This window comes from Rattus norvegicus, chromosome 2, assembly GCF_021556685.1.
Source record: "Rattus norvegicus strain SHRSP/BbbUtx chromosome 2, alternate assembly SHRSP_T2T, whole genome shotgun sequence".
Classification (NCBI taxonomy): Eukaryota; Metazoa; Chordata; class Mammalia; order Rodentia; family Muridae; genus Rattus; species Rattus norvegicus.
The window spans coordinates 4,200,001-4,227,977 of record NC_141535.1 but is presented as its reverse complement, the minus strand read 5'-3'; the positions used below and the strand labels follow the sequence as shown (position 1 = coordinate 4,227,977).

General features: G+C 37.7%; 1 protein-coding gene across 3 annotated transcripts in view; it reads right to left on the bottom strand.

Moving 5' to 3' along the window:
- Positions 1-178: 178 nt before the first annotated feature.
- The window catches only part of Nid2l1 (nidogen 2 like 1), a 63,847-nt gene continuing 36,048 nt past the window's right edge, over positions 179-27,977 (bottom strand). For 2 of the 3 annotated variants that reach the window (XM_087635883.1, XM_087635882.1), the window contains exon 3: positions 18,438-18,847. In XM_087635883.1, coding sequence (XP_087492009.1) covers positions 18,823-18,847 — 25 coding nt within the window. In that variant the 3' untranslated portion in view covers positions 18,438-18,822. Of the gene's footprint in view, positions 2,038-18,437; positions 18,848-27,977 lie in introns of those variants that run through there. The other variant, XM_087635876.1, reaches the window with a different exon arrangement.

Sequence of the window (27,977 nt, the reverse complement as noted above, 5' to 3'; positions counted from 1 at the left end):
TGACTAAATGAATGTATTTGAATTTAATTGATAAATTATTGATATTTATGTCCATGGAAATGGTTGAAGGGATAACTTTGTATGGTAAACTGAAGAAAAACACAGAATACATGTCATTACAGTGGATTTAAACTTTTTCCCTCAGATTTCAAATTGTATTAAAAAGCTTACAGTAATAAAAAAAAGCATTTTATTGATGTAATAGACACATTGATCAATGTATAGAATTGAAGACTCAGCTCCAGATGTAATTCCATACAGGTAAAAACACCTTGTTTTTCACAAAGCAAACAAAATTACACACTGGGGAAAAGGTCAGCATCTTGACAGACAGATGGTGTGAATAGCAGCATACAGAGAAATGAAAATAGATCCATATCTCTCACCCTAAACACAACTCAACTCCAAAGGGATCAAGGACCGCACTCAAGTCACTGAAAGACCAAAAGCCCTGAACCTGACCTCTCTTTTTCTTTTTTCCTTTTCTTTCTTTCTTTTTTTTTTTTTTTTTGACTCCGATATGTGAATCCAAAATTCAGTTTAACAGACTGGATGTTTTCCTATCATGAGTCTCACTGGTAACAGAGATTCCCACAATGCCTTCTCCCATCTCCTCCCACCAGCAGCTGCACTGATGTTGGCTGACCTGCTTCGTGGACACCAGGATACATCCTCAATTTTTCCCTCTGCTCATCAAAATGTGAAAGTTCACGGTCTGTTGCTTTCTTGCCATAGATGTCCAAGTGGAAAGACATTTCTCCCATCCTGTCAGGATGCTGGAGGTATTGTGAGTGCCTATGCGGCTCATTTGTTTGTTTTCTGTGATTTTTCTTTGTGAGTTTGCTTTCTGAGATAAGGTGTTACAAAGCTCAGCCTGACCTCAAACACAGTGATGTAGCCAAAGATGACCTTGAGCACTTTGCTCCTCCTGCTTCCACCCTCCAAGAACTAGGAATATAAGAATCCAATGAATCCTTGCTCTTTGCTTTGGGGGACTATGGAGATGGCCCAGATTGGGATCCTTCTCTCTGAAGTGTTCTTAGCTCACCTGCCCAGGGCTGGAGTTTGCCAGACAGTTGCTCCTGCAACCTCAGAGTCAGTCTGCTCACCAGGAGGCTGCATTAGATAACTTGTCACTTTTCTTTCATCAGGGTTGTTATTAGTTCTTTAAAATCTGTTCGAGTCTCAGCCTGATTGTTCTCCTGTGAGCTGATGTTTTTGAAACATCAAAAAACAAAAACAAAACAATACAAACAAACAAAACCTTAGAGTTTACATTTCTCTGGGCCTTAAATGAGTATCCCCAAATACTAGCACTTTCCTAGCTCTTAATCTCATCAGAGTCCTCATGAGCTCTCACCTTTCTCTGCAGTTGAAGGCAGACTGGAAGAAGCAGGGAGTAGTCTGGATGAATGTCACAGATTCACTGTATGCAATGCTCCCTACTCTACAGAAGGTTAGCTGCCACTTCTAGGGACATCACTGGAATGCACTGGATGGCACATAAATAATTAAGGGGCGACTTTTAATTAAGGCTTTGTAGTGAAAATGGCTTTGTGCAACATTAAGAGCTTTTGAATAACTACCTTTGATGCTCTCTTTTCAACCTGAACTTGTCATCCCTGGAAACTGCACAAATAGTGAGTTTTAACAGCTTTGGTCTTTTGATGATACCAGAGACTCACTTCTTTCTTGTGAATGAATGCTTTGTGAAAAGTCAGGAATCTGTTGAGGTGGCCAGCACTTCTCGTTTCAGGGAGATGATGGTATTCGTTATTCTTCTCATTGCTGTGACAACATATTTGACTGAATCAACTTATCCATGGTTTTTTTGTAGTGGCCAGTTAGGACACCGGACTCATGGAGGAGGGGAAGGCAGGCCAGTCAGAGCAGCTCTGGCTATGGTGACAGGAGCCTGAGGCAGCTTACTTCTGGTTCTCTCTGTCTGCTCTGGATTTCTGTTACAAGATGTGATCTTGCAGCTTTTCGTCCTGCTTTGATACTTCCTAGCCATGATGAAGTCTTCTCCCTCTGGAACTAGATAAGACAAATTATCCTGTAATTATCCATCCCTTATAAGATATTCATAGCTACCTGTGGGCTATTTAATGCCACACAGAATCTGGATCATCTTTGTCTTCCTCCATCTTCCTTCCATCCTCTGTGAATTTAAACTTTTATAATCAATGGTTGCACTCAATGGTCTCAACACAACATTGGTTGAATGTATAAGGGAGAGAAACAGGGTGTGTCTGTGTTTGCGTGCGCGCACATGCGTGGTGTTTAAACTCTTTCTTGTGTTGTTTCTTTTCGGCTATTTTGCGGACTGTGTAAATGTGAATAGATTTTCTTACACATTTTGTCAAAAACAAGTTTAAGCAAAGATTCCTCTGGTATGAAAAATGCTCATACTATTTTCAGTGAAAGATTTAATAATGCCTAAGGTCATAATTGAAAGTATACTATATAAGAAGTGGAGAGATCACTTGGTAGTTGACAGTGCTTGCAGCTTTTCACTGGACTCTAGTTCAGTTTGTAGCAAACACACTTAGTGGATAGCAACAGTTTGTAACTTCAACTGTTAAAAATCCAATGCCTACTTTTGAACTTTTTGAGCAACTGTTCTCATCTGTCCACATCCACATATATGTATCCATAAATGTAAAAAAAAATAAAACTTTTTAAAACTTGTTTCATACAAATATTAAATAAATTAAACTTATTTTTGTCTCTGGTACATATCCTGAATACTCTGAAATCTCAAATATTATAATATTTGGGTTAGTTGCTGAAATTGGCTTAATGATCATTAGCTCACTAACAACACTGATGTCAGATAGTATCTCCAAAAGAAACCTAGACATTTTTCAGTAGCCAATTCTCACAGATACACAACTAGCATGTATGTAAACTATTTGGTAAGTAAGTTCAGACTGTAACTTTACGAGTTTCAGGAAAACCAATTTATTTCACTGTGCTTATAAAATATAATAATCAGCTCTATATAATCCAGTGGTGTCTTCTTAGAGAAAAATCAGAACTTTGTCTCTTTATTATCAAGGCGTGTGTGTTTGTGTGTGTATGTGTGTGTGTGTGTGTGTGTGTGTGTGTGTGTGTGTGTGTGTGTTCAAATGCCATAATTCCCTTGTCTTGTGTTGGTTCCTCAGAAAATTGCTAATGATAAGATTTTCTAAGTAGGTTAACAGTTCTATAAAGTTATTAATAGTTTTCTTCTAAATTTACTAAACATGTATTCCTGAAAAATCCTACCATTTATAAAACAGATGAGTGTACATTTGTGGACATAGAGGAAGTATATGACCTCCCAAACCTTGTCAATTTGACATGACCTAGATTCATCCAAAAAAGACATCTCAATGAAATAATCTATCTTCAACATCCTGTCTGTAAGAGACTGTTTTGCTAATTGATTTAGAAAGACTCAGTCTATTATTGGTGGCACCAATCCCTCTGAATGTTCCCTCATGATGTATTATAAGGTTAATTAAGTTTGAGCCTGAGCAAACCAGATTGAGTCCCCAAGCAGCCTGCCTCCATTGTTACTGTTTTAAGAGCCCACTTCAACATTTCCCTAAATGATGGGGTTCGACTTAAATGTGTAAGCTAGATATACTCTTTCTTTCCCAAGTTGCTTTTAGTTCTAATGTTTTTCATAGCACATAAAGAAAACTAGAAGAGAAATTGAGACCAAAAGTTGTGGTATGAACATTTTTTAATTTGAATTTCTGTCAAGACATACCAAAACATGTAAAAGGCATAAAAAAAAAGAATGTTCATCAAAACAAATAAATAATATATATTTTCCTTACTGGGATTATAGCTAGATTTGTTTTTTACACACTCTTTATAGTATAGCTGATGGAACAAGGTACATACGTTAAGCCAAATTTTGAAAAACCTTACTGTGTCCATTGGACTATTCACATGCTTTGGAGGTTATGAGTTATTGTAGCCATGTAGCTTTAAAAATGAACCCATGCTAAAGTCAGCTATGTATTGGCACTGGCGGTGTCTGTTCCTATCCTGGTACAGAGTCTGAGATCCATGATTGTGTGTTTTTCCTAGCCAACGCCTCTCTCTCTACCTCTCCTGATCTCCAAGATCACTCTCTTGCCAGTTCACCACCCCATAGTCAGTTCTGGGGACATTCTTGCCAGCCTGGGCTCTCCAGTGGTTTCCTCTCCTCTGGAGCTTGGACTTTTGTACAGTCTTTCCATTCAAAACCCTAGCTGAATGCCGCCTGGCTATGTTCATTCCCTCATGCTCATCTGTAGTGCCATATTGGTTTTGGGCCTGGCTGCTTTGTAACTGCATGGCCACAGTTAAGAAGTCATGGGATTGTTGGACAGAGGCCTCTCCCATGTATTTACGGCACAGGAAGAAAAGTCCAAGTAGTAAACACCCAGTGTCTCCACTGCATGACCTCTGCTGAGCCCGGATGATGCATGTGGAACCGACACACCTGGACCACACCTGGGTGGTGGTCAATTTACTTCTGCCTTTTACTTCCTCAGCCTTTATCCTGGAGATTTAGGCTGGTCTTCTGGGATTTCTCCCTAATTAATTCAGGTCTCATAGTTGGTCTTTTGTTATCTAAGTCACTAGCCAGGTAGTCACAAGCCAGGGTTTCCCACTGTGCTTCCCAGTTATTTTCTACCTGGAGACTTGGGTATATAAGTGGTGAATAAAGCTACAGGAGTCTCTCACTCTTCTTCCTCACTCTCACTCTTCTTCCTCACTCTCACTCTTCTTCCTCACTCTCACTCTTTTTCCTCACTCTCACTCTTCCTTCCGCTCTTCCCCCCCCCCCTCTCTCTCTCACTCTCTCTTCCTCTCTTCCTCTCCTGGTTTGACAAGATAACCTGTGTGTGTGTATGTGTGTTTCTTCCATCCTGTAGGTTTTCGCCCGATTCTCGGTACTGTGTCGGTGCTGGCGCCGACACTTATCTAGGTCACTTAGAATGGAAAACACCAGTACTTTTGTTTAAAATAAACAGATGACACAACCACTAGGTGTGAAATCTATCCTTCTAAACTCACCAATTATTCTATGTTAGAAATATTCTTGTGGGGGAGGCTGCTACCAGGGCTAACAGTTCCCAGTCTGTATCCTGTCTTCTCTCCCTCTTGCCTCCCTGTTTAAAGCCTGTTTCTTCTTCCTTAGTCCCCTTTTCCTTTCTAGGACCTGGAAGACTCACCTCCTCCTTCTCATTCAATGATTGGCTTCTTTTCATCTTTATTAGCCAATCAATTAATTAAGGGAAATTCCCGTACAAGTAATGTGTTCAAATTGAGTAGCTATGGAAAAAGATTTATTAATATGTCTGTAAAAGTTGGGAGAGAGTATCCCTGTATCATGAGAAAAAGAAAGAGTGGTAGAGAAAGATGCATTATGTCTTCCTCTGTCCTCTGTCAGCAAACATACCCATACATTATCATTTATATATCACACACACACATACACACAAACACAAACACACACACACACACACACACACACACACACACACCCATACACACACAATAAGAACAGTATGTGTTCACTCCTTCTTTAAAAGGGGAACAAGAATATCCTTGGGAGGGAATAGGGAGGCAAAGTTTATAACAGCGGCAGAAGGAACATCCATTCAGAGCCTGCCCCACATGTGGCCCATACATATACAGCCACCAAACTAGATAAGATGGATGGAGAAAAGAAGGGCAGGCCGACAGGAACCAGATGGAGATCTCTTCTGAGAGACACACCCAGATACAACAAATACATAGGTGAATGCCAGCAGCAAACCACTGAACTGAGAACAGGACCCCCATTGAAGGACTCAGAGAAAGGACCAAAAGAGCTTGAAGGGGCTCATGACCCCTTTTGAACAACAATGCCAACCAACCAGAGCCTCCAGGGACTAAGCCATTACCCTAAGACTATACATGATTTGACCCTGAGCTACCACCTCATAGGTAGCAATGAATAGCCTTGTAAGAGCACCAGTGGAAGTGGAAGCCCTTGGTCCTGCCAAGACTGGACACCTAGTGAACATGATTGTTGGGGGAGGGTGGTACTGGGGGGAAGATGGGGAGGGAAGCCCATATAGAAGGGGCAGGGAAGGGTTAGAGGGATTTGGACCCAGAAACCGGGAAGGGGAATAACAATCGAAATGTAATTAAGAAGTACTCAAGTTAATAAAGATAAAAAAAGAAGAGCAGTATGTGTTATCATAAAGCTAGGTCCTTCTATTTAAAGATTCTACCACATAAAGAGGAAACATATATTCAGACATACCCATGCCATACTTTACAGAGAAGATAAAACCAAGGGCAAGAAATAGATGTATGTAAACTTATCTATGGGTCCAATATAGTTTTTAATATCAAATATAATCTAGAAATAGATTGAAGTTAGTTTTAACCTTAGGGCCAAGGAATATTTGTTAGGACCAAATGAGCATTATCTAAGGATCCAACTTGCCAATGTCTTCATTGGACATGAGGACAAAGGACTATTTTTCTTTCTAACATCCTACCTGTATAATTATGACAAATTGCACATTGCAAATTTCCTTTGCCTGTTCTTATGCCAAAATATCTGAAAAAGACTACTTAACAAATAAATGGCTTATTTGAGATTAGAGTTCATGATACAGTACACAGGAGAAGTAATAGTACACAGCTAGTAACCCACCCTCTATTGTCAGCAAGCAGAAAGAGGTGAATGCTGATGTTGCCTATACATAGGTGGAGTCTTTCCCCATTAATCAATTAAATTCAGAACCCACATTACAGATATTTCCTGAAGTTTGTCTCCTAGGTGATTTTAGATTCTGTCAAGTTGAGAACAAAATTAATCACCGTGATGTGTATAAATAGCCATGAAAAGAATGAAATAAGAATTTGTGCTTTCAGTATAAATACCATGCTGCAGATAGACGTGTTTCTTAAATTAAACTCTTTTCTAAAGCCAGAAAAGGCCTGAAAGGTTAAACCTTTTATGCCTTCCAAATTTTCTAAAACATACAAGATTAAACTATCATATTTTTAAGTAAACTTTTATGGCAATACAATGATACTTTCTCCATGTTACTTGATAAACCCTAATTTTTTTCTGTTTTTGTGAGTGTAGTGTTTTTACTATCCACTGTTATTTGTAGAAATTTAGTGTTTACTTAGTGTGCATTCCTTTTGGTATAGGTGACTGTAGAAACTAGAGGTTGCCATCCAAAGTCTTCTTCATTTCTTTCCTACCTTATTTGTTATTTATCTATTTAAAGTTTTACTTCTTTAATTAAAACATAAAATTACAGACAATACATTTCGGTTATATTTTTTCTTCTCATTGAAATCTACACAAATACTCCAAACCTATCTACAAATCCGTGTTTATGCTTTTTCTAGAACTCTATCTTTCCCTTTCTTAAGAATATAAAGCCTACCCAAAAATCAACTAAAAATAAACACAAAAGTAATAAGACAAAATAATACCCAAACAAACAAAATAAGACAAGAGACGCACAAAGAATTGTAGAGGCAATAAATGCTGCCCAACACTCCAGGGCATGTTTTTTTTTTTCTTTCTAGTGAGTGAAGTTGGTATACCATGATACTCCTTTGGAGAAAATCGGTTTTCACTTTGTCAGCAAGTTTAAATCACCAACAGCTTCTTGCCTGGGGATGAGACTTTGTATATATGTTTCCTTCTCAGTGCTAGCTTTTTAATCTGGTTTGAGCTTGCTCAGAACTTGTGCAAGCTGTCAGAGTTCCTATGACTTCATATGTGTATCTGTATGATTGTGTTTTGAAAATACGATTTCTTTGAAGTCATCACCTACCTCTGGCTCTTTCATTCTTTCTGCCTCCTCTTCCATACAGATGCCTGACATTTTAGGTAAGGGGTATGATAAAAAAATCTCACTTATGATAGAGAGCTCAAAATTCCATCACTATCTGAACTGTTTATTAGTTCCCTTCAAATGAAAGAAAGGTTCTCTTACAAAGGCTGAACATGTCTACACGTATAACAACAGTACATTAGCAGGAGCCATTCACTTTATTGCTATACTCCCTCAGAATAATAAAATTATTGATTTTCTCTTAATGTATGTGAAAATAAACATACACACACAAACAAACTCATATGTATACATATATATACATATATACATATACATATATTTATTATCAGGATTGTGACTACTTTATCAGTGTCAGATACGAATTCTGTCTCACAGAGTGGGGCTCAAATAGAATGTAAAAGAAAATAGGTTGTTTATTCACACATTTATACCACTATTAAGTGAGTACATTTTTTTAACCAACTGACTGTTATAGATTATAGGACTTATATCTAAATATTTTTTTCCCTTCCAGCATCATAAACACTAGTCAATAGGAATGAAACATTTATCTGGGCTCTGGCTCTACTTCTCCACGTTTGACATTGTATGTTATCCTCAGCACTATACATTTATTATCATGTTATAGAGAGTAAATAATACCCAGAAGAATGGCCTGTGATGGGAGGGGTGATCTATGGTATCGTCTTTCATCAATGATTTAACAATATGCAAGGCATTCCTGGCCGAACGTTTTACATGGTAACATATGATATATATTTAGAACTTCATCTTTAATGACTCCATCTATCTTCCTTTCATATAATGTGTGTGTGTGTGTGTGTGTGTGTGTGTGTGTGTGTGTGTGTGTGTAGCTTAGGAAAGTTCTACAGTGGTAGTGTCCCAAATGTATGTTCAAGGAGTGTTAATAGTTACTTGTCTGTCACAGTAGTCCCTATAATAGCCTACTACCTCATCCCTGTCCCCCTTTAATGCTCTTATTAAGGTTTCTCTTTATCTCCTTTAAATATCTTCTTCTTGAGATAAGTTTTCATAACAGAAGCTGTATCTTGAAAATTGGTTAAACTGACTATTCCTAGCACACAAGAGCTATTTCTGCTTAACTTCCTTATTTTCACACTGGTAGAATTAGAAATTTTTTAGTTGTCCTCCTTTTTATATTGCATACTGCTTGACTACTTTCTTTTGTCAACTTGAAACAAACTAGGGTCATCTGGGAAGAGGAATCTTCAACTGAAAAAAAAAATGTGCCCAGTGCCAACTTTGGCAGGGTCTTCTTTCTTGTCAGTTTTTCATAAGGCAGAGAAAGGAAAGAGCATCGGGAGAGGATACGACTTTTCCTTATAAGATACAGGGATAAGACTTTGTCTTATGACATATTTAGGGTTGCTGTGTAATAATAAAAAAATTTACTTATCTGAGACTAAATTACCTTGCTACCGTAGCTGAACTGCCTAGAAACTGCAAGTTTCTGGCACTTAACACCCCTTCCTAAAACAGCAAAGGATTAAGTACATAGACTTTGTGCTATCTCAGCAGGAACTGCACAGATCAAACTTTCCACCAGCTAGTCAGAAGTAACAGTAAAAGGGGGGTACTTTGAGAAGTGATTATAATATTTATTACTAAGTTGTAAAACATTTCTTATGAAAGCTATCTAAGGGGAAAAGCAGAAAGATCCTGAATGGGAAAAGGGAAAAATTCTCTTTCGCATCTTTTTGTCCTCAGTACTTATACGACTTTCAGAATACATGATCACATGTTAAAAAGTTCATCACACGTTCACACATAAAAGCAAATCATAAATGACTTAGAAGTTTACAACTGAGAGTGTTTACATGCATAGACATTAGGAGTAATTATCTAGTTAAACATCCACCACCTGTCACATCTTCACAGGTTCATAGAGAGTTGAAAACCATAACTAAGCTATTAGTGAAGTTTTGTATAGATTAACCCAGATGATATTTTATCTTCTTTTACCTATAATAAATTGTTAGTTCTCTTTACGTGATCTTAGTTAATTGTTTTGACAATCTCTTGGAATGTGTTGTGAGTAATAGAAAGTTTGGTTACTATCTAAGAATCAATTACTTGGTGACACTTGAGAGACTGACAGAATTCTCATTGCAGTTTTGACTATCACAAAGGGATCTACTAGCAGTACTACTATTAACAGAGCTTAATAATCACTGATATTTCAGTAATTCTTGTAGGATCATCCTTAAGAATTAAGAAGTCATCTACTTGTCTATATAGCATCACTGCAAGAGAGTACATCTTCATATATCTGCAGCTATCTGCTCAAAAGGGGTGGGCTAGTACCTAATGATTGCTATATATGTTTAATAATAACAGGAAACATATATTAATATCAGGAATCTTTCCTAAAATGAGTTCTCTTGGTCTTCGCCTATAAAGCAAAACTGTTGCAGATTATATTCTGAAGCATACCTCCTACTATGGCTTCTGACAAAAATGTTCCCAAAAGACTGGTTCCTGGGCCTTTTCCTTGTAAATAATGAGTATTGGAGTTAGGAATATTGTGGGGCCTCACCTTGGCAGTTTGTTTTTGGTTGTAGAATATAGCATAGTGAGAATGCCATGGATAACAAACAATTAAGCAGTGTTTCTTCGTGGCAGCTTTGGTTTCTATCTTCAAGTTTCTGCCTTCACTTTCCCTTATGATGATCTAATCTTAAGACAAAGTGTTTCTGTATTAAGTTGTAATTGTTTATGATGTTTTATCCTAGTAATAGAAATCAAGCTGCAGCCCATGGTTTCTGGTGCTCAAACTCAGGTCTTGATGTAGTATGGCAAGCCCTTTGTTGACTAAACCATCTTTTCAGCATCAACCCTTAATATTTCTAAAAGATAGTATTTTCAGTGCAAACTAAGTGCAGTTTTCCATAAGGATACATCATAGGTCTGAAATTTTAATTAAAGGAACCTGGATATAACAAAACAACAGACACTTTAGCAAAATCTCTCCTGGTCAACTGCCATTACCCTGAGTGTTCATCTGTGAATTTGCAAGACAAAACAGTTGTCAAGGAGGTGTGGTATAGTGATTAGCATGCCAAACAAATTAGAAAGGGAAGGAGCAAAATGCTTGACTGGTTTGTTAGCTAAAATTAATTTGCATGGGGATTTTGTACGTGACACACAGTGTCTTTACCTGTGAAAACTGAACAAATAGACAGAACTGTGATATAAATGTGTGTGTATGTGTGTGTGTGTGTGTGTGTGTGTGTCTCAAATATCTTGAGTCACGGCTCCTCCTCCACATGTCTTGTACATTAGATGAATTGTTCATTATTATTTTTCTGGCAAGGAAGAAAGAAAAAAGTCAGTGTGGCAGCACACAGCTGTACTTCCAGCATTTGAGAAGTAGGGATGCAAAGAACAGAAATTCAAGGTTATTTTCAATTACACAGTAAAATTAAAACCAACATAATGTTCATGAGATGCTGTTTCAATAATTTAAAGCTAGAAAATATTGTGCTTTAGGAAGTGGATTGGGGCTGGAGATAAACTTCAGAGCAATGCATCCCTAGCATGTACTAGGCACTGATATACATTCTTCTATAACTTAACCAGATATAATGACTTGAGCTGTTCATCCCAGGACTCAGCATAAGATTTTATCATGCATAAGGAGTTTGAGGCTTGCCTTACCCTAGATCTTCTAAGAAAGGGCAAGTGTGTGTGTGTGTGTGTGTGTGTGTGTGTGTGTGTGTGTGTGACAGAGAGAGAGACAGAGAGAGAGAAAAGAGAGAGAGAGAGAGCAAGAAGAGGAGGAGGGGAGGAGGGAGGCAGAGGAAGAGGAAGAATGAAGAAGAAGGAGGAGGAGGAGAAGAAGAGGAAGAGGAAGAGGAAGAAGAAGGAGAGGAGGAAGAAGAAGAGGAAGAAGGAGAAGAAGAGGAAAAGTCATGTGGAGTTTCATAGAATATGTATTCTCTTAGGTTTTAGATAAGCAACTGTTTTCAGTAGAGGCATTCTTTTCGGTTATATTTTGAATACTAATTGATTACAGACTTGCTGTGAAAGAACAGCATCAAGAAGAGAGTCCAAATAACAATTGCTATCATGTATGATTATTAGTTTGACATAGTTCCCACTATGACTATTGCATGATCAATTTAATTTTATCATCACAGTGAACAGAGGAGGAATGTTACATCTCTAAGAATATGTAGATTTTCACAGTGTTATATCTTTTAGACATCCACAGATGAAACACAGGTCTGTCAGGAATGAACTATGTTGATCACCATGTTACCTTTTAGCATTAGCTAGAGTATGCTTTGCTCAGTTTGAGTCTTCTCCTTTTAGATACCATTTCCAGTTCTTTCAATACTGAACTGGCCAGTGAATGCAGCAATATTTCAAATCACCACTTCAGTTAGATCAGGTATCTGGAGTTAGATGGATCAAGAGAAAAGAGACAACATTGATTGCTGACACTGCAGTGCATCAGGAGGAAATCCTCAGTCTGACAGAGAAGATCAGTCATTTCAATTACTTGTACCCAGAGTGTTGAACTAGCAAAATTTCTAACGTTTTAGTTTAATTTTTCACAGGACACTTTTGTAAACATGTCAGTTAGGGAATGCTTGTTGGCTGCTTAAGCCTTAGCTGTGTAGATACAGTATGTCTAAACTTTTATTTCTGCTTGAACTTACTATTTCCAGAAGCCCAAATCATGTCATGATACAAAAAAAGAAATGAATTAACAATTTGAAGTAACATATTAAATCAGTTGGAAACATTCTAAATTATGATTATCAAAACACATTGGTTTCTGTTTAGGAGGAGACATTTGAAATTATGAAAAGTAAATAGCAATGGCCACATTCTAAAAGCTCTTAGTCAACATGGGGTTGGTTTAATTATCAGAACATAGAAATTCCAAATCCTGCCTGTAAATATAATTTACCAAATTTACAGAAAGTGAAAATAGCAATCTTCAAAATTACTCAGAAGTGATGATAAGAGATAACCTCGTGTGGGAAAGAATTTGCTGCAGTAAGAAGAGAATTCAAATTTCTGTGCCCACACTTTAAAACAGTCATGGTTGTATACAGCTATAACCCCAGTGCTATGATGACAAGGAAAGAATTTCTGGAGCGTGTGCACAGCAAGATAGCATCAGTACGAGTGAAAGGCTTTGAATCGAGAAAATTGTGTAGAAAATTGTAAAAGAGGATACTGTTTACTTTGTCTTCTGCTTGAACACATAGGCATGAAGACATAGACAGACAGACAGACAGACAGACAGGCACACTCACACACCCACACACGCACACCATATCACACACACTAATTCTTGGTGGTCATGTACTGAGGAATATTAAATTAAAAATTTATAACCTTGAACTCATGAAAATGTCCACTTGACCTTTATAATTGCCATTGATCATGAATACTATTTTGTGGACCATGAATCCACATATGTAAAATAAATCAGTTGTCAGAATAAAGAAATGGCATGACATATTAATATTAGAAAATTAAAAAAAACATTAGATTATTATTTGTGTGTGTGTGTGTGTGTGTGTGTGTGTGTGTTGCATGTGTGTGTGTTCACGTAGGTCTTCTGATTCCACAGCATGTTTATAGGCCAGATGGCCAATTTCTGTAATGGGGCATTATCTATGGATTCATATGTTTAAAGTGAGGGTGTTAAGCTTGTTCTGCAAATCCTTTTTCCCTCTTGCTGTCCCAACATAATTGTCAAAATTTAAATGAATTACTTATAAGCAATTGATGAAGGTTCTTTACTCATCATGCAGTTAGAAGTTCATATTGTAGCTCAGCAAGCCTCTGGAGTGACAATTCCATTTTATGTCAGCATAGGAGACTTGGATATCATTTGATAAGGGCTTATGACTAGTTGTATTAATATTCATAGAATGACCCAATTGTTTGATCCTTGAAGAATTTAGCATTAAATTGGAAGACAAAGAAAAGAGCCAAATAAGTCCAGCAGCTACTGAGATGCAGTCACTAACTGAGCTGAGTCTGAGCAAACATCGAAGAAACAGTAAGCTGTACTGTAGCCTAAGTAACGATACAAGCAAAAGCACTAAAATTCCTTGAATGATGCATATAGGTATGGGAAAAGCACTTCAACCTGGGACTTCACTTGACTTAGGCTGCATAAATATCTACCTTCCAGAAATATACCAAACAATGAAGTTGCTCACCTCATCTCACCTGCATGAAGCTGTATATGTATCAAACAATGGACTAAGACTCCCTGCACATAACATTGTTTATAAACTTCTCTTTCATGATCAACTTCCATTCAAAAGTATTCAAGAGCATATCCACATACGGGAGGTAGAAATCTGTTTCAACTGGCCTGAGACAGTTTAGAATATATACTCAGTAAGTCGTATTGAATCCTCTGGAACAACTTTCACGGGAAACATCCTGTTTAATGTCATATACCTAGTGATAATGAATATTCATTTGATTAAATCAAATGCATCGTGGAAACTGATGTTCACAGTTAATTAAGACTTGCCTAATCAAAAAAAAAAAGCCAATCAAAATAGAAATATCCACACTGAACTCTGAGTAAACAATTCCTCCTTCTCGAGAGGTCCACAAATTAAAGCTACACTGAATACCAGTGTTTCTCACTTTCCTTTTGAATAAAGTTTCTTTGTCACATTGCTCTCTGTGACTTCTTGTAATAAGATGAAAACATCCTGGAAAAACCTTACCTAGACAGTAACCTCAGATAAAACTGATAAGCATCTTCTTCAAAGAATGACATGAATTATGGAAGCTCCAAAATAATTCTCCTGTTACTTTCTTGTAAGACCTTCCAAGAATGACACAAGCCATGTGTAATCTCATGCCTATATAAGGAAATCAGAAGTTATAAAAAAATTCATCCTAGTGTTGTTTTTTGTACCAATTTCAACTTTAAGATATTAAATACAATCACATTGGAATTCCTTTTTTCTCAGAAGTTTTGATAATGTCTCCTACAATTAAGCAAGAGGAGAATCCTTAATGAATTTCTCTAAAATACATTTGCATGATAGATAAAATATTAACTCTAGAATGAGAATATTAGAAAAATGCTTGTTTCTGTGTTACTGCATTGGAAATGCAATTTATACCCCTTTGTCATTTTCAAAATGCAGATGTTCATGGTATACATATTAGATGATGTGGACTATTAATAATAATAAAAGTTTCTAACAATAATTGAAGAACAGAGCCAGTACTTTGAGACAATAATGCTTCTGTCACCTTTAATGTATATAGTTTTTGCTATAGGTACACAATGATTTCTACGTATGAAAGTCTAAACGCTCTACAGCTCATGCTTTCTGGTTTCAAGAAGTGAAAACTTCAGTAATAGCTTTTAACTTCAAAATCAAAATGAAAACAAAATGCCTGAACACAAAGAACAGAAGGAAAATAAAAGAAGGGAAGGAAGAAAGCATGGAAGGAAGGAAGGAAGGAAGGAAGGAAGGAAGGAAGGAAGGAAGGGAATAAGGAAGAAACAGGTAGAGATTTGGTAAGATGCTCATTTGACAGGCTACATGCCAGTATGGAAGACACCCTTGGATGAGTTCCAAAACTGTACAAGATCAGGCATGGTTGTTTGTATCTATAATTTATTGATGAATATCAGACATTCAAAGTCATCACTGGATATATAGTGAGCTTCAGGCAAGTCTGGGGTTTATGAGATCCTGGGGTAGAGAGAGAGAGAGAGAGAGAGAGAGAGAGAGAGAGAGAGAGAGAGAGAGAGAAGAGAGGAGCTAGGGACCTAGGGGTAGAGGAAGAAAGGAAGGACTGACTTCGAGCGATAGCGACGCAAGATGGCAGCCACCCCAGGCTCAGGAGTAAAAGTCCTTCGAGGTTTCCGACTGTTGGAAGAGCTGGAAGAAGGCCAGAAAGGAGTAGGCAACAGCACAGTTAGCTAGGGTCTGGAGGACATTGAGGAACTAAGTGTGCTGTGTAATATCATCTGTCCACTATAACCGCTGTCTGCCTGGTTGAACTTATGGGATCAATAAGGTGTGTTGAAATCAGTTTCCTTTGGGAGCGGTGGGCACAGCTAACGCAACTGTGGAGACACACGTCTCACACAATCACCTGCTGCTGGCACTTGGCCTGGGTATGTCTTTGCCCTCCCCGCCCTCTGCCACAGCTGTGTGGTGGCCCTTAGAATAGATGGGGAGGTTTCAGATAGCAGCCGTGGGACTGACCACCACTAGGCTTGGGGTGCTCTGGCTGTACCCATGCTTTCTTATGTCTTAAGTGATTGCCCCATCCAAGCCATGGTCCGCACTCCTCCACTCACACCCTTGGTCAAACCTTAGATTGTAACCTTCCTTCCCCTGAAATTGGCCGCGGGTGAGGAATTCAGAGCTTTCGTCTCCCCACCTTTATCAAGGGGTGCTGCTTTCCCCTCCTCAAGTCCCTTGTTGTCCATCACCACCCAACACTTGCTGTGGCCAGAAGCCATCAGATGAGGTTGAAAAAGCCTGGCCTCCCTCCCTTAGCTCTGGACCACACTTGTTCACCTGCCACCAGCCTGGGAAGGGAGCGCTGGGTCTGTGACCCTGCCACCACCATCAGCTCTTGAGCTTTGAGCTCAGGTCTAGAGGTGAACAGAGCAGTCACAGGGCGACTCAGATGGGCCACCGCTCAGGGTCCTTGGATATATGCCTAGAGAAAGGCCATGTGGTGAGTCCTCGGTGGACAGGTTCTGAGTTGGTTCCTTTTCCCATAATTGCTTAGTTTTTACAAGTTGAAGAGGTTTGAACAGGGCTCTCAGTCACCCTGATCACCCATCGAGTCAGGAGTGGAGCCTGACAGCTGGAGCAGGAGGCCCTGACTCTACCAACTCGGGTTTCAGTGTTGCTCCTCAGACCCTGGGCAGAGACCCAGAGGAGCTCTGTGTCACTATGTTCACAGATCGTTTGCAGATAGGTGGGCCTGGCTCCTGGCTCATTGACCAGCTCCCCACTCTGTTCAGGACCACTAAATGTTGAAATGTGGATGCATACTGAAATAAAGGCAATTCGAGGTGTTGCAAAGGGGAAAAAAAAGTACTGAGCAAATGAAACACTGGTGATTCTTTCTTAGTCCATTCAAGCCTCATTAAGTTTCAAATTTTTCAAACTAGCCATATGTACAGCAAAATTCAAAAAGACAATGATAATAACCACATGGCAGTCACCTGGGGAGGGATTTTGCTCACAGTGGTAGAATGTAAATGAGCTGAGTTGATAGTATAAGAATAACGCAAATCCTCAACTGATTGATTTGAAGTATCTTTTCCCACATATCAGCTTACTTTAATGAGAGGAATGGTGGACATGTCAACCTTTAATGAAGTACAATTTTTTAAGCCTTCTCTATTCCTATTTTCAGTCATGGTGACTTCAGGCAAGATTTTCTGATAGTATATATCAGGATGATATCATCTTACTAAAATCAATAGGAAATACAGTCCAATTTTTTTAATCCCAATTAATTAAAGATGAATATTTGCACAAAATTGTTTGTATCAAATTTGACAAAGTTGTTTTCATGAATAAGAAAACCACACAGAACTAAACCTTTAACAAAAATTAAGATCAGGACCTATAGAAAAGGTTCATGGGTTTTCCTTTGTCTCTAGTAGAGAACCTAAGTTCAGTGTCCAGTATCTATACTTGGTGGGTCATTACTACTTGTCAATCGAGCTTTGGAAATTGGGTACCCTCTCCTACATTTTGCAAGTACCTGTACTCATTTGTGCACACATGTACAGATCCATGAAGCAAATATTTAAAACCGCTTTAAAATATGAAAAACTAAAAAAAGTCAAAAAGAAAATGAAGGACAAAGAACAATGATTTGAATATAAGTCATGTTAATGCTGTACATATCTATAAAAAAAGTCACCTTGAAACAGCATAATTCAGATAGTTAAAATGCAGTCCCACACTCCTACCCAGTATTTAATATCAAATTATTCTCTATAGTTATTCAAATCAATATTCAAATCAATAATTTCTACAGGTCCATTTAATAGTCTTTGTTCATTAAACTAATCAAAATCTATGTTGTAGTTATTTGAAGAGAAAGAATTTTATGAATCATGTGATATCAACTGAAAAAATATGAAAATTATGTATGCAAACTTTACAAAAGTTAATTTCAACACAAAAGTATAAATTTACAATTTAATAAACAAGGAACTAATTGATCAACCAAATGTTAACAAGTAAAATTCATCTATGTATTCAATAGAAAATAATATTTGAGATATAAAATTAAGACTATGTTAGTAAAATAATGCATAAGTTCTTTTACTTAAAAAGAAAATCTTATGATCGTATTAATACAGCTAGAAAACATTAAAAAAAACTTAATACTCTTAAAAATGGGATGCACATGCACACAAATTTAGAAAAGTTTGATACATATACATTATATTATAATGTCATTTCAAAAGTTAGAACTATCATTGTTTTTGTTATGAATGAAAAGAAGATGTTTCAGACCATAAACAGAAATAAAATTTTCTGGAATTTTACATAAATAAAATGCATTTAGAAACTAAAATTTTTAATAACATCTCCATCATAATTATATGAGTATGTTCCTGCCTTCTTGCAATGAACATTGAATTGATCTCTATTGTATCAAGAAAATTGTGATAGCTGTTCGGTACAGAGTATGAAAAGCTGTCCTCTGGTGCTCATGGTTATCACACTCATGAACTCACAGCACCTGTGTTAACACAATACTTTCACATGATCAAGCCAGTTAGAGTCAGGGCTTAGATGGTGTGTGCAATCCTTGACAATGCCATATTGAGGGGCTTTTGACATTTGATGGCTACTGGTGAATGAAGAATCATTCATTTTGGGGGGGGTGTATTGCCTTGGTAATTTGCTTGTGCTTCAATAGATTCCCTTCACGAGTGACACTAGATTTTGCTTCTTTGATGAGATCTAAAAGGTAAACAGATAAAGACATGGTGTCAGGAGATGTATTATAGGAAATCTGGTGAGATTTGGTAAAGAGAATGTAGAGTGCATTCAAGTATATTTCTTTATATAAAAAATAAAGAAAAGTATGAAAGGACAAATGTTTACTTAATTAACAGAAGATAGAATATCTATAGACAAATTCTAAAAGGCTTATATACATAAAGCTAGAAATAATAGATGAGTTTAAAAGATGTACAAATTTTCTTCACTGTTTAAGAGATCATTGTAAGAGATCATGGGAGAGAATGTAATGTATTATAATATACTTTCAAATGTAAAAGATTATAACTTTAGCTTAGTAACAAATACAAGGTTTTTCACCGACTGAGATTACATATAATCAGTTTGAGGTAATTCCTCCCTGTTGAATTATACGCATTTCTAAATTCCTCAGAAAAACAACCTCAGAATAACTACTTTTCGTCCCCCAAAGTCCAGGGAATTGGGGCAAAAACCCTTCACTTGTTTCTTCAAGCTGTACATAATTATTTTTATATTTATTACTAAACTAAAATTATGATTTTTTACATTGGCACAGAATTTATTTGATACAAATTTAGATTTTTAAGATTTTCTTTAATATAAATTTCACATTGATTTAAAATTAATATTGTTACTCTGATGTACACGCATTGTGCCTATACAACACATTTCAGCATAGATGGCTTATACCCAGTCCTTTTCTGCTATTAAAAAATGAAGGTGAGATGATTAAGCACGTGAGTTTAAGGCCAAATAGCAAATTCATGTCTCTAAGTTTATTGTTAGAGTGCTTTCAAGATAATTTATTAAAATAATTAATCGAAACAGTTCAGATTACTTATATAATTAGATGGTTTCTAAAAAACACCAGAAGTTCACAAAATATGACATTTAATGTTCTTTAACTTTTATTGAGACATGTCCACTCCCACCATCTCCCCTTTGGTATATTCAAAGAAGAAACTGAAAATCTCCACCTCCACATGAGGTAATTTATTGTGGCAGACAGGCACTATGCAAAAATTGCTCCAATTCTTCTACAGACTAATTACTGTACAGAAAAGGAAACATAGCAGAATAAGTTGGCTGAAAATTTCTACCAAGCCAGAATGATTAGCCCTTCAAAATTCAGTGTTTCAAAAGTCTGTCTGATGATCCTAGGCCAGAAGGCTGAAGACTTGCTCTCACGTGTTGCTCACAGGGGACTGTGCAAATAGAAAATTGTCTCTATAACCTGTCTCAGTTCTAGAAGCCATGCTAGGCTTCCTATATTTACGGAAAAATGGATCATTCTCAGATTACTGGCAGGGGTGAAAACTTAGTATAATGTTATAGCCCACTCAGACTATTTAACTTTGAGAATACATTTTTTTTATTAACTTGAGTATTTCTTATTTACATTTCGAGTGTTATTCCCTTTCCCGGTTTCCAGGCAAACATCCCCCTAATCCCTCCCCCTTCTCCTTCTTTATGGCTGTTCCCCTCCCCATCTTCCCCGCATTGTCTCCCTCCTCCCAACAATCTAGTTCACTGGGGGTTCAGTCTTAGCAGGACCAAGGGCTTCCCCTCCCACTGGTGATCTTACTAGAATATTCATTGCTACCTATGAGGTCAGAGTCCAGGGTCAGTCCATGTATAGTCTTTAGGTAGTCGCTTAGTCCCTGGAAGCTCTGGTTGCTTGGCATTGTTGTTCATAAGGGGTCTCGAGGTCGTTCAAGCTCTTCCACTTCTTTCTCTGATTCCTTCAACTGGGGTCCCGTTCTCAGTTCAGTGGTTTGCTGCTGGCATTCGCCTCTGTATTTGCTGTATTCTGGCTGTCTCTCAGGAGCGATCTACATCCGGCTCCTGTCAGCCTGCACTTCTTTGCATCATTCATCTTGTCTAATTGGATGGCTGTATATGTATGGCCACATGTGGGGCAGGCTCTGAATGGGTGTTCCTTCTGTGTCTGATTTAATCTTCGCCTCTCTATTCCCTGCCAAGGGTATTCTTATTCCCCTTTTAAAGAAGGAGTGAACATTCACATTTTGATCATCTGTCTTGAGTTTCATTTTTTCTAGGTATCTAGGGTTATTCAAGTATTTGGGCTAATAGCCACTTATCAATGAGTGCATACCATGTGTGTTTTTCTGTGATTGGGTTACCTCACTCAGGTTGATATTTTCCAATTCCAACCATTTGCCTACGAATTTCATAAAGTCATTGTTTTTGATACCTGAGTAATATTCTATTGTGTAGATGTACAACATTTTCTATATCCATTCCTCTGTTGAAGGGCATCTGCGTTCTTTCCAGCTTCTGGCTATTATAAATAAGGCTGCGATGAACATAGTGGAGTACGTGTCTTTCTTATATGTTGGGGCATTGTTTGGGTATATGCCCAAGAGAGGTATAGCTGGATCCTCAGGCAGTTCAATGTCCAATTTTCTGAGGAACCTCCATACTGATTTCCAGAGTGGTTGTACCAGTCTGCAATCCCACCAACAATGGAGGAGTGTTCCTCTTTCTCCACATCCTCGCCAGCATCTGCTGTCACCTGAGTTTTTGATCTTAGCCAATCGCACTGGTGTGAGGTGAAATCTCAGGGTTGTTTTGATTTGCATTTCCCTTATGACTAAAGATGTGGAACATTTCTTTAGGTGTTTCTCAGCCATTCGGCATACCTCAGCTGTGAATTCTTTATTTCACTCTGAACCCCATTTTTAATAGGGTTACTTGTCTCCCTGCGGTCTAACTTCTTGAGTTCTTTGTATATTTTGGATATTAGGCCTCTATCTGTTGTAGGATTGGTAAAGATCTTTTCCCAATCTGTTGGTTGCCGTTTTGTCCTAACCACAGTGTCCTGTGCCTTACACAAGCTTTGCACATTTATGAGATCCCATTTATCGATTCTTGGTCTTAGAGCATAAGCCATTGGTGTTTTCTTCAGGAAATTTTTTCCAGTGCCCATGTGTTTGAGATGCTGCCCTAGTTTTTCTTCTATTAGTTTGAGTGTATCTGGTTTGATGTGGAGGTCCTTGATCCACTTGGACTTAAGCTTTGTACAGGGTGATAAACATGGATGGATCTGCATTCTTCTACATGTTGACCTCCAGTTGAACCAGCACCATTTGCTGAAAATGCTATCTTTTTTTCCATTTGATTTTTTTTGGCTCCTTTGTCAAAAATCAAGTGCCCATAGGTGAGTGGGTTCATTTCGGGGTCTTCAATTCTGTTCCATTGGTCTATCTCTCTGTCTCTGTACCAATACCATGCAGTTTTTATCACTATTGCTCTGTCATACTGCTTGAGTTCAGGGATAGTGATTCCCCCTGAAGTCCTTTTATTGTTGAGGATAGCTTTAGCTATCCTGGGTTTTTTGTTATTCCAGATGAATTTGCAAATTGTTCTGTCTAACTCTTTGAAGTATTGGATTGGTATTTTGATGGGGATTGCAAAGAATCTGTAGATCGCTTTTGGTAGAATTGCCATTTTTACTATATTAATCCTGCCAATCCCTGAGCATGGGAGATCTTTCCATCTTCTGAGGTCTTCTTCAATTTCTTTCTTCAGAGTCTTGAAGTTCTTATTGTACAGATCTTTTACTTGCTTGGTTAAAGTCACACCGAGGTACTTTATATTATTTGGGTCTATTATGAAGGGTGTCGTTTCCCTAATTTCTTTCTCGGCTTGTTTCTCTTTCGTGGAGAGGAAGGCTACTGATTTATTTGAGTTAATTTTATACCCAGACACTTTGCTGAAGTTGTTTATCAGCTTTAGTAGTTCTCTGGTGGAACTTTTGGGATCACTTAAATATACTATCATATCATCTGCAAATAGTGATATTTTGACTTTTTCTTTTCCGATCTGTATCCCCTTGCCCTCCTTTTGTTGTCTGATTGCTCTGGCTAGAACTTCAAGAACTATATTGAATAAGTAGAGAGAGAGTGGGCAGCCTTGTCTAGTCCCTGATTTTAGTGGGATTAGTTGAAGTTTCTCTCCATTAAGTTTAATGTTAGCAACTAATTTGCTGTATATGGCTTTTACTATGTTTAGGTATGGTCCTTGAATTCCTATTCTTTCCAGGACTTTTATCATGAAGGGGTGTTGTATTTTGTCAAATGGTTTTTCAGCATCTAATGAAATGATCATGTGGTTTTGTTCTTTCTGTTTGTTTATATAATGGATCACGTTGATGGTTTTCCGCATGCCTGGGATGAAGCCTACTTGATCATGTTGGATGATTGTTTTGATGGGCTCTTGGATTCAGTTTGCCAGACAACACACCTAAAAGCTCTAGAACAAAAAGAAGCAAATACACCCAGGAGGAGTAGAAGGCAGGAAATAATCAAACTGAGAGCTGAAATCAACCAAGTAGAAACAAAAAGGACCATAGAAAGAATCAATAGAACCAAAAGTTGGTTCTTTGAGAAAATCAACAAGATAGATAAACCCTTAGCCAGACTAATGAGAGGACACAGAGAGAGTGTCCAAATTAACAAAATCAGAAATGAAAAGGAAGACATAACTACAGATTTAGAGGAAATTCAAAAAATCATCAGATCTTACTATAAGACCCTATATTCAACAAAACTTGAAAATCTGCAGGAAATGGACAATTTCCTAGACAGATACCAGGTACAGAAGTTAAATCAGGAACAGATAAACCAGTTAAACAATCCCATAACTCCTAAGGAAATAGAAGCAGTCATTAAAGCTCTCCCAACCAAAAAGACCCCAGGTCCAGACGGGTTTAGTGCAGAATTCTATCAGACCTTCATAGAAGACCTCATACCAATATTATCCAAACTATTCCACAAAATTGAAACAGATGGAGCACTACCGAATTCCTTCAATGAAGCCACAATTACTCTTATACCTAAACCACACAAAGATCCAACAAAGAAAGAGAACTTCAGACCAATTTCCCTTATGAATATCGATGCAAAAATACTCAATAAAATTCTGGAAAACCGTATCTGAGAATACATATTTAATTAGCTAGTTATCACATAATACATAAGCTAGCCAGGATATAACAGATTTTTAGCCTTTTAAAAGCTAAAATATATCTAAATATTCTGTTTAACTAATAAAAGTTGGGATGGGAGTTAGGCACATCTTATACTTTTAAATTACAGAATGATAATAGTTGTGCTCAATTTATATTTGACAAAATTTTCTGTTTTTTTTTTTTAATTAAAAGGGTAAAAGAGTAGATTGATGTCATTATTAAAGTGAAGGGAGGTACAGGATAGAACCAGGCCTGTCATTGGATAAGAAGGAAGGATGGGTGGGAGAAAAGTTTTAGAGAGGCAGAGGAAGCCAGTGTGAGAATGTGAGAGAACAGAGAACATGGCAGTGGATGTTTAGATGCCTCTCTGTACATATTACAGGTTGTTATGACTATTCTCATGGGATGGGTGTGTACAGGATTCTGTGTCATCTAGATTGGCAAATTATATCTTATCAATTGCATCAGAAAATATTGTTTGATGTGTTCTTTCATAAGGCAACTTAATTGAGTTTTAGAGAGTGTATGGTGGCCAGATGCATGGGCCTACCAAAGAATTGGGATGTGTTTGCCTGGCGTGGTGGAAAGCCAACCAAGAGGGCTGAGGATGAGGGAGGAGCAGCCTGACAGGGTGTCCTGTTGGGAAGAATAGTGTGTCAGAAAGTAGATGGGGGCAGCATGGAGCCACTGAGATAAATTATTGCTATTTCCAATGGCACCAGAAATATTAAGGGAGTAAGACAGCTAGGGTATAACTGGGAACCAGTTCTGTCGGGTTTTTTGTTTTGTTTTGTTGTTTTTATTTTTACTGCAGCACATATATTGTGCATCGAGTGTCCTGAAGGGAAAACATGCTTAAGTCCTTGAGTATGAGGTGATTTATTGCATCATAGCCACATATAACCATGATGGGATACTAAAGACAAAGATAGGAGAGTGAGGATTTTTAATTTCCAAGAAATTATAGGATTTTGGTGTTTCTCAATCATATGATTTCTTGGGGTAGGATATATACCTTGTGATCTACACTAATAGATGAATCACAGAAAAAAAGGTGGAGGCAGAGTTACCATTAAAGGTTTTTCGGGCCTAGGAATCAGATGCAAGGGACAGAGAGACTACAAGGCCACAGAATATGTTGCTTATCAATTATATTGAGAGGTTACAAAGGGAATGGCAGGTTTGAGGAAAGCAGCCAGTTAGACAGGACTGTGATCTAACACTTCCCTGCTTATGAAAGAAAATTCAAAAGTCACATCCAGCTGGAAAGTCTTATGAATGTTATGAAGTATCTATTAATGTGGGGAGCCAGGACTGCCCTAGGCTGTCTGAAAGACCTGGACAAAAGAATAAGTGGAACACGTGTTCTATGCCCTTACCCAGGATCAAACTTGTCAAGGCCTGTCTGATGCTGAAGCCAATGTCTTAAAGGAGTCAAGGTTGAGGGAAGAGACTCTTCCCTTAGGTTGTGGTTATCAGTTATTAGGTAGCTGTAACTGTGATGTCCCATGTTGTTTCCGTCAGCATTGTCTGACTTAATCATTTGCTGACTTAGTTGTTCCCCATGTACAACCACCAGTACCCCCAGGACTGCAAATTATAAATATGATTCTACAATTTCTAATAAAGAGCAAATAAATTTCAAGCAATCATCACAAAAATGTTTACTAACAGCAATCACATTTTAAATCAGACAAACTAAAAATAATTTGAACACCATGTGCTCCAGCTGTATATCCTCTGGACATAACCCCAAGACACCAAATTACTACAGAGGCACTTGTACAGTTTCACCCATTGTTGTTTAGTTCCCAACAGGGAGGAAATGCAATTCATATGAATCCTAATGGGGTGACTGCTCTGCTTTTCCTATCAGTTATTTTACTATACTGCTACTATGCCATCCTCATCGTGCAATCCTAGATAGCACAGTGATCTATGACTCCAAGATATAATGTTTGACTATGTAATTGCAAATATTGGAAGAGAAATGAAGTCTTAAATACTTCTATATATTTATTTAAATGTCCCTGTTTGTTTTATTCCAGAGACTGTGCTACAAAAGGTATATACACACTTCTCCCTCATTTCCTCTGTTGAAGGCTATTAATTCTCATGTGATAAAGTATCACATTCTCTATACTATTTCAAGAGATGTATCTCTCTTATTCTTTTGTATTTAAAGAGTCTAAACTGTCCTTATATCAAACTATGCTGTCTATATAACAGGCAAACCCAGAAATATCAACTGTGCTTCACAAGGTAAATATGCAAAATATGGTTTTATAGAATTGCTTGTAATGCATCTACTCCTATTCAGGTGTCTTTCATAATATCCACCTGCTTGTTACCTATGGAAAATTACAAACGATAGCAAAAACAGAAAACAATTAAGGTCTGTTATCAAATCTTAAGCAAACATTCATCACTCTAGGACTGGGAAATTGCTCAGAGGGTAGAAACATATGGACCTGCGTGTGAATATTCAGCATGTATACATAATGCCAGGCATAGGGGATAGCTCACATAACTATTACCTCTGATTCCTGAGGGCTCACTGACCAGTTCTCCAATCCCACACTGAATTTCTAGTTCAACAAGAGAACTTATGTCAAGAACAGTGAACAGCACTAAAGGAGATGTTTGAAATCCTTCTCAGAACTCCAAAAACACATGCACAGATGGGTAAAGCCACACAGTTACAGGCATGCACCACACACTCACATCCACCAATATTCTTACAACACACAACACCACAGATACATAGAAAATGGTTAAGGGACTGCAGGATAATTCTTAATTTGCTGTTGTCACCCAGTATGTATCTTATATACTGATAATAACCAAGAAAAGATTAAGCTGAAAGAGAGTTTATCCATAGTTTTATCTTTTGCTATATTTTAATTTAATTAAAATGCTTTCATAATTTTACACAAAATATTATATCCAGATTTATGGGATTCTAGAATCACCCAGGACAAAAATTTTTGAGCATTTCTGAGAGACATCAGACTAGAAGAGTTCTAGTGCAAAGGCCCTCCAGCCAGAAGCTGGAACCCAGATGCCCTTCAACAGAGGAATGGATACAGAAAATGTGGCATATTTACACAATGAAGTACTACTCAGCTTTCAAAAACAATGACTTCATGAAATTCCTAGGCAAATGGAAAGAACTAGGAAATATCATCCTGAGTGAATTAACACAGTTAGGAGATACTAATCCAAAGCTTGGAATACCCAAGATACAATTCATAGACCACAGGATGCTCAAAAAGGAAGAAGAACAACATGTGTACACTTCAGTCCTTCCTAGAAGGGGGAACAAAATACTCAAGAGGGAGGAGAATATAGGGACACAGTGGAGCAGAGACTTAAGGAAAGGCCATCTAGATGCTGCCCCATCTGGGGATCTATCACATATGCAGCCACCAAACCTAGTCAGTATTGCTGATGCCAAGAAATCCTTATTGTTGGGAGCTTGATGTGGATGTCTCCTGAGAGACTCTGCCAGAACCTCACTGATATAGACAAGCATGTTTGAAGCTAACCATCGGACTCCATAGGGACTCCAATGAAGGAGTGAAGGAAGAGCAGAAACGGTTTGCAAACCCACAGGAAGAACAACAATATGAACCAACTAGACTTACCAGTGCTCCCAGGGATTAAACTACTAACCAAATAGTACTCATGTAAAAGCCTATTGCTTCAGTTGCATATGGAGCAGAGTATGGCATTGTCTGGCATCAATAGGAGGAGAAGCCCTTGGTCCTGTGAATGTTCCTTTCTCCAGTGCAGGGGAATGGTATGCTATTGAAGTACGAGTAGGTGGATGGGAGGAAAAGCATCCTCATGGAAGCAGGGGGTGGGTTGGGGGAGAGTGGGTAACTCAGCAAGGGAATAACATTTGAAATGTAAATATAAAAAATATCAAGTTAAAAAATGTTACCACTGCTCTTAATAACCCTATATAAGTTTTTAAAATCCACTTGCCAAAATTCTTACTAAGTCTGTTTTGTGTTCACACATGGACTATGATGGATTAACACCATATTTGGGAATATCTTCTCAATATTAGACATAACATTTGAATATGTGATTATTTATATCCATTTATTG